Source organism: Aotus nancymaae, unplaced genomic scaffold (genome assembly GCF_030222135.1).
Source record: "Aotus nancymaae isolate 86718 unplaced genomic scaffold, 86718_ANA_hifiasm-v0.15.2.pri h1tg000008l, whole genome shotgun sequence".
Classification (NCBI taxonomy): Eukaryota; Metazoa; Chordata; class Mammalia; order Primates; family Aotidae; genus Aotus; species Aotus nancymaae.
The window spans coordinates 36,801,154-36,809,380 of NW_026988419.1; the positions used below are offsets into that span (position 1 = coordinate 36,801,154).

Here is an 8,227-nt window from a genome sequence, read left to right on the forward strand (position 1 = left end):
TTTGTTCATTTCTTTTCACTCTTTTTTCTCTAATCTTGTCTTCTCACTTTATTTCACTGAGTTGACCTTCAGTCTCTGATATCCTTTCTTCCGCTTGATCAATTCAGCTATTGATACTTGTGTATGCTTCACGAAGTTCTCATGCTGTATTTTTCAGCTCCATCAGGTCACTTATGTTCTTCTCTAAACTGGTTATTCTAGTTAGCAATTTGTCTAACCTTTTTTCAACGTTCTTAGTTTACTTGCATTGGGTTAGAACATGCTCCTTTAGCTCAGAGGAGTTTGTTATTACCCACCTTCTGAAGCCTACTTCTTTCAATTGTCAAACTCATTCTCCGTTCAATTTTGTTCCCTTGCTGGCAAGGAGTTGTAATCCTTTGGAGGAGAAGAGGTGTTCTGGTTTTTGGAATTTTCAGCCTTTTTGCGCTGGTTTCTCCCCATCTTCGCGGATTTATCTACCTTTGGTCTTTGAAGTTGGTGACCTTTGGATGAGGTCTCCGAGTGAACGTCGTTTTTGTTGATGTTGCTACTATTCCTTTCTGTTTGTTAGTTTTCCTTCTAACAGGCCCCTCTGTTGCAGGTCTGCTGGAGTTTTCTGGAAGTCCACTGCAGACCCTGTTTGCCTGGGTAACACCAGTGGAGGCTGCAGAACAGCAGGTTGCTGCCTGTTCCTTCCTCTGGAAGCTTCGTTCTAGAGGGGCACCCACCAGATGCTAGCCAGAGCTCTCCTATTTGAGGTGTCTGTTGGCTTCTACTGGGAGGTGTCTCCTAGTTAGGGTACACGGGGGTCAGGAACCCACTTGAGGCAGTCTGTCCCTTAGCAGAGCTCAAATGCTGTGCCGTGAGATCCGCTGCTCTTTGCAGCGCTATGAGGCAGGGATGTTTAAGTCTGCTGAAGCTGCGCCTGCAACTGCCCCTTCCCACAGGTGCTCTGTCCCAGGGAGATGGGGGTTTTATCTATAAGTCCCTGACTGGGGCTGCTGCCTTTTTTTCAGAGATGCTGTGCCCAGAGAGGAGAGGCAGTCTGGCTGAAGTGGCCTTGCTGAGCTGTGTTGGGCTCCACCCAGTTTGAACTTCCCTGCAGCTTTGTTTACACTATAAGGGGAAAACTGCCTACTCCAGTTTTAGCAATGGCAGACGCCCCTCCCCTCATGAAGCTCGAGCATCCCAGGTGGAGCTCAGACTGCTTTGCTGGCAGTGAGAATTTCAAGCCAGTGGATCTTAGCTTGCAGGGCTCTGTGGGGGTGGGACCTGCCAAGCCAGACAATTTGGCTCCCTGGCTTCAGCCCCCTTTCCAGGAGAGTGAAGTGTTCTGTCTTGTTGGCATTCTAGGTGCCACTGGGGTATGAAAGAAAAAACTCCTGTAGCTAGCTCGGTGTCTGCCCAAATGGCTTCCCAGTTTTGTGCTTAAAACCCAGGGCCCTGGTGGTGTAGGCAGCAGAGGGAATCTCCTGGTCTGTGGGTTGCAACAACCGTGGGAAAAGCATAGTATCTGGGCCGGAGTGCATGGTACAGTTCCTAATGGCTTCCCTTGGCTATGAGAGGAAATTCCCTGACCCCTTGCACTTCTCAGGTGAGGCAATATCCCACCCTGCTTCAGCTTACCCTCTGTGGGTTGCACCCACTGCCCAACCAGTCCCAATGAGATGAACCAGGTACCACAGTTGGAAATGCAGATATCACCCACCTTTTGCGTCGATCTCTCTGGGAGTTGTAGACTGGGGCTGTTCCTATTTGGCCATCTTGCTGGAAGTCCCCTTGTTTACTTTTTTAATAGCTTGTCTCCTCTAATGAAAATAAAGTCCAAGAGGTCAGATATATTGTCTGTCTTGTTCACTACTCTGCCTTCAGCACTTTTGTTTCGTGATTTCATTTTTATGTGTTTGATGTTTCTAAAATATGCTGTTGTATAGATATGTCTTTTATTAAATCGTAGGTGAGAAAGGAAAGGAAACGTTGACTTGAATGGAGTAGCAGGGTCTAGTAAGGGGCTTTTTGTTTCTTTTAAAGTAAAATGATTAAAATAAAGCCTACATTAAAATGGTAATAATATTAATAGTTGAAACTAGGTATGCGGTTCACTGAGATGGTCTCTATACTGTTGTATATTTGAAAATTTAAAAATCCTGAAAAACAAAAATTTGTAAATTTTTCCTTTTTTTTATATTCTACCTTTTCCTGAAAGCTTCTTTTTCTTCCTTAATGGATACTGTTTGCTATACTAAGTAATGTAGGATTGCGTATAAATTAAACATATTGAGCACTCATTATGTGCTAGGAACTGGGACACAGCAGTGAGTGAGTACGCAGGCAGAATTTCTTGTCCTCATAAAATTCTGGTAAAAATTGATGAGAACATTTTATAGATTAACTCATTAAATATGTAAAATATGCAGTTTTTTTGGCCTGGTAGGACAAACATTCATATAATATGGAAGCTAAATTTCAGATTACTTTTATAGTTAAATAGCAGCCTTCAAATGGTTGGAGGTAGAGATGAAACAAGAGGTAATGAGTATATGGAAGTTCATTGGACTAATCTCTTGTGTATGTTAAACATTTTCCATAAAGTTTCTGAGAAGCAGATTTTATTGTAAATAACATCATTCCTGAAATTGTTTTAATTTCTCTTTTCTTTCTTCCTGCTATGGGACTATAGTTAGTTTTGTATTATACTACCTAAAAAAAATTTTTTTTATGGTTTATTATCTTTCTTACCTTTATGTTGTATTAAAAGTAAAATCATTCATTTCCTTATGTCTACCTTTATTTAATATTAGATAGACAGTGAGTACATTGGGCCCTTTAATGATGATTTAAATGTTTGAAAGGTAACATAATTTTGGGGCAGTCGTGGTGGTTTTCGCCTGTAATCCCAGCACTTTGGGTGGCCAAGGCGGGTGGATCACGTGAGGTCAGGAGTATGAGACCAGCCTGGCCAAAATGGTGAAACCCCATCTCCACTAAAAACACAAAAATGAGCCAGGCATGGTGGCATGGGCCTGTAATCCAAGCTTAGGAGGCTGAGGCAGGAGAATTGCTTGAACCCAGGAAGTGGAGGTTGCAGTGAGCCAAGATTACGCCACTGCACTCCTGGGCAACAGAGCGAGACTCCATCTCAAAAAAAAAAAAAAAAAAAAGATGTGCTTTTGTCATTATTTTTGCAACTTTTTAACTTGGTAATTCATCGTACCTATAAATAAAGTGGCTGCCCACACCGTCTAGTTTTTAAAATCACTAAATATTATTTCAACTGTCAAGGAGATTATCTTCTTAAATTTGTTAAAAATTTCTTAAAGGCAAGTAATTCCATTATTGTGTTAGAAGACCTACAAGTTCATTGCATTACAACAATTCATCTGAGATTACTATTCCTTTTTTGTCATATTTTATCTTTACATTTGTCATTTTAAAATATGAAGACTTGATATTTCTCTGTGATTAATAGTCGAATAATCTGCTGGTACTGTGTTTCAGTGGAATAGAGGTTATAATAGTCACACAAATAGGTTCTTTTATTATGCAGAAAGTATGATTTGTATACTGAACATGAGTACTGCTACCCCTAAAATGCATTCATTCAAAATAATTCATTACTTTTTGTTATTATTTACCTATTTATAAAGGAAAATTTGTGATCACTTATTATATAGCAGATCATCTAGAGAATAATTAATTTTATATATCATAAATAGTTGATTTATTATCTAGTAATATATTTGATTACTTAATTAGGACTCTTGGACCTTTGCAATTTGTAATTTCAGTGGATGATAAAAGCTGAAGCTCTATTAAAAGGGACAGTGAATAGGGAAGAAGTGAAAAAACAAGTTGCTTTTTGGACTCTGTGACCCACAGGGAGCCAGCATCATTGTAGCTGTGCTCTGAAATAGTTTCTCCATAAAGTCTTTGAGTCAGAAGCTTTCGGGAGGAAAAAAATCCAGTTTTTTGGGTTAAGAGGTAATATAAAAGGTAAAATTTACCCTAAAAGGTTAAGTATACTCAAGTACATTTGCTCCTGAGAGGAAACCTTTGTAAATTATCATTATTCTGTATCTTGCTCAAGCTTTTAGGCATGAATCTCACATCAGAAAGTTTATTGGCCTACAATGGCACAAGCCAACTTGAAATTATTTTTTAAAAGTATTGTGTACTTGTCGTTTATGAATTTCTGGTAGCTAGTTGTAACATTTGGCTGTTTTCTGTGAATATTTATCCCTAGCTAAAAAAAATTCTTACATCTTGAGAAGAGCTATAATATTGACACCTAACTACACTGTACTACTACACAGTAATAGGATACTAAGCAGATATGTTTTTTAAAAAATGTTTGTATTTTCACCACTTGGTTATACAGTGGTCTAATACATAGTTGTCAAATCAGTGAAATATTGAATTGTTTATCTTCTTCTTTTTGTTTAGGGCTTTTCCTTTCTTAATCGATACCTCAGTTTACGTGGGCCCTGCCAGGAATCATTCTACAATTTGGGCCGTGGTCTTCATCAGTTGGGGCTGATTCATCTTGCAATCCACTATTATCAGAAGGCCCTGGAGCTCCCTCCACTTGTGGTAGAGGTATTGTACATTTTTAAAACTGAGACACTTCATTTCATCTGTCTGAAGATAAGTGCAGTTAGCTAAGTCCAGACAGTAAATTATAGCTTGTATTATAAATAGCTTGTATTAAAATATATTTTCTCCTATTTAGTATATTTACATAATTCTTTTCAGTAATAGGTAGGTCTTTGATATCTGAGCCTTATGACTTGACCAGAAATATGTTAATCTTTAAATGTATTTTAACATGGCACTGTATTAGAAAAAAATTTTAAACTCTTAATCCCTGTATTCTCTCACATTTGTTTTCTATTACCATTACTCAGTTTAAACAAATGAATATATATTTTTATAGTGATGCTGTTTTATATAAATGTATAAAATATATACTATTTATATATGTATTTTATACATATATGTCAGGAACCAGCCCCAACATATACGTATGAAATACATATATAAATAGTATGTATTTACCCATTTGTGGGTGCCCTCAGTCCCGAAGGTGACGAAGGATTGAGAAAAGGAAATAAAGACAGAGACATAAGAGTAGAATGTACAGCATGGGTCCAGGGGACCAACACAACGTGGGAAACGCATTGGCCCCAAGCTCTGGGCTCCAAACACTTTTATTATGTGTATAATCTCATTGATCTCAAGGGCATGGAAGGGGAGGGTGAAGGGGTAGGTAAGATAGCTGGGCAGGGAGAGCATTTGAGATCCTTCTAAGACATGCTAAAAACTAGTACTCTGAGTTTATCACCCGTTGGTATCAGGGTGCGGCTACATCAGAAGTATAGTGGATGAGGGGTCAGACCACACTCAGTGCATCAAGGGGCTTTTATCTCCTGAGCATTGAGGACATAGAACAATTAAAATCACTCCATATTCCGAGAACCCAGGCAGAGCCTGAAGTGTTTCGTGATCTCTGCCCCCTGTAAGGCTTTTTCCTCCTTGCCAGTTCCCATCTGCAAAGATTCTCCCAGATCTTGTAAGCAGAGGTCACCTCCCTTCTCAGAGATCTTTGCATAAGCCCTCTTTATGAGGCCCTCATGCAGTCTCCATGTTAAAGGCATTCGTGGGACCAGAGCAGTATTGCCAGCTCTGCAACCACCCCGAGGTGTTCCCTGGTGTTACTGAGCTCTCGGATGGTCTTTACCTTAGGCCTCCTGTTGCCACTTGATTTCTAATTAACTGTACCAATAATATAGTTCAGTGTATAAACTTCAGTGTACTCAGAGCCAAGCAAGCTATAATTATTTAGATCAAATTAACATAGGTCTCCCCCTGGCCATCTTGACCCACACATATATATGTATTTCATACACATATTTATACATACATATATTTATATATGTATAAATATGTGTATATGCATATTCACATATATTTATATTTTTATATGTATAAAAACACTATTTTTTACTCACACCACTTACTCATCTTTGCATTTAATACTATAGCCCTGTCAATATTACTTGAAGCAGTTTTTCAAATACACGTAACAGGTTTATTAAAAGTTGTTTATATTTATATAGTGTTATTTCATAACTATTGTTACAGCTTATACTTGAGCTTTATAGGTATCATGTTTAATTGTTGCAGATTTTCTTTCAGTTGACCCAAAGTTTTTGTATTGAGAAAGATTGGAAACATAGGTCTCATCTATTCCATTGAATTCATTGATTTGTTATTTATGTGGGAAAAACTATAATACCCCTGAAGTAATCTTTATAGAAAATTTGGTGTATCCCTCCTAAACCTATGTTTTATATACCTTTCCATATATAATGTAGGTATTGTTTTCCCATCTGGTCATTTGCTATCATAAAAAGGGCCTTTCCTAACCAAGATTATATTACCCCATTTTTTTTTCTTTTATGGTTTCATTGTTTTTTACTCTTAAATCCTAAATTCATCTGGAGTTTATTCTGCTGTAGCTTGTGGGTGAGACTTTAAATTACTAGTTAGACAGTTAAAATACTTGATGATACATCCAAGGAATATGCATAGTTTTATAAATTTATTTAGTATATGAGCTTTCATAGCTTTTGAAAACTTACCCTTATAAAACTATTAATTTGCCTTAAAATTGTCCTGGTCAATAGCTGGAAATATTAAACATAAATGTATCTTTTTCTCCCTAGGGTATAGAAGTTGACCAGTTAGACTTGCGAAGAGATATTGCCTACAACTTGTCTCTCATTTACCAGAGCAGTGGGAATACTGGAATGGCTCAGAGGCTTTTGTATACTTACTGTACTATATAAAGCACATGAGAACAGAGCACTGGCAGCTGCTATGTGAGGACCAGTATCTTCTGCCAACTCCAAAATGGAAACAATTTCAGAATTACCTAACAAACAAACAGTGTATTTATTTTTAATAGGTGATAATGATCTTGTGATATCTACGCAAAATTATCATCCCACAAAAATTTGTATATTGTTCTCTCATTTTCCTTTTGTATTCTATAGTGAAATTGTTTCCAGTGCTGAAATGGATGTATAAGCCTTTGAGTCAGATTGGAGTTGAATACACTGTTTTGCACTCACACCATTTATTCATCTTTGTATTTAATACTATAGCTCTGTCAGTATCATGAGGCAGTTTTTCAAATACATGTAAATAGGGGTTGCTTATTAAAGACAAATTAGGACTCTTTATGATGTCATGACCATAACTAAGTACCTAAGAAAATTATTTAAAATAGTTACGTGGTAGGTAGAAAAACAAATAATTGATTTAGTTTTTTTACTTTTCATCTGCATGTATCTTAGCTACCTAAACTATGAAACCTGGGAGGCTGGGCTTAATTTGAAACATATTGCTCCAAGGAAAATAACAAAATGCTTTATCTAATTTGTGGATTTCTGATGAAAAAGCAGAGAGGAGCATGTTCATTAACAGGACATGGTTTCCATTTCAAGATCACAAGGAATATAAGAAAGACTGGGCATGTAGTACATATGGAATAAAGGACATAATGCTGATAAAGTAAAAAAAGACATTAAAACCTTTTACTCATCTCAACTATTAAGTGTTTTTGAATTTAAGTTAATAATACTTTTTAGATACACTGTTAGCTTAATAACAGCTTTTTAGGGAAAAATAAATGCTGTAATTAATGTGCATATGGGTTGTAAGACCCAGCCCAATTGTGGGAGGGAAACAAGTAGAGGCTTAGGATCAAAAAAATAAAATGGGGACTTACACTGTTTCTACTGTACAAAAAACTTTCCAGTTGAGAAGCAGATTTTGTATGTAATAGTAAATATATTGTGTACTCTGTGTATATAATTTAAATACATTTTATTTTTATAATTAAGGTTGTTTCACATGCTTTTTTTTTTTTTTTTTTTACTTCATGCCATTTACAGGTCATGGTAGAGCTAGCTGTGATACAGTAATAAGTTAGACTTGTGTGTTGGAATTCTGTGGAACTGAGCATTCTGTGCTCTGAGTTTCTTTCTTAAATTAGCTCATTGGACTGTGACTTCAGTGTCTGGTAAATAGCCTTGGAGAAAATAATAACTCTAAGGAAAAAAAAAAGTGATATTGCATATGTTTGTTTAGCTTTCAAAATCATAGCTACCATTTGGTGAGTTTTAAACTCTGCTACTGTATGCTAAGTACAGTGCTGAACACTTTGGATACGTTATCTCTGATT

At 36.9% G+C, this 8,227-nt stretch overlaps 1 protein-coding gene across 2 annotated transcripts in view; it reads left to right on the forward strand.

The window, feature by feature from the left end:
- GTF3C3 (general transcription factor IIIC subunit 3) overlaps positions 1-7,885 on the forward strand; it is a 42,548-nt gene extending 34,663 nt beyond the window's left edge. For both annotated transcript variants that reach the window (XM_012454055.2, XM_064373216.1), the window contains exons 17-18: positions 4,423-4,575; positions 6,705-7,885. In XM_012454055.2, coding sequence (XP_012309478.1) covers positions 4,423-4,575; positions 6,705-6,827 — 276 coding nt within the window. In that variant the 3' untranslated portion in view covers positions 6,828-7,885. The remainder of the gene's footprint in view (positions 1-4,422; positions 4,576-6,704) is intronic.
- Positions 7,886-8,227: the final 342 nt, after the last annotated feature.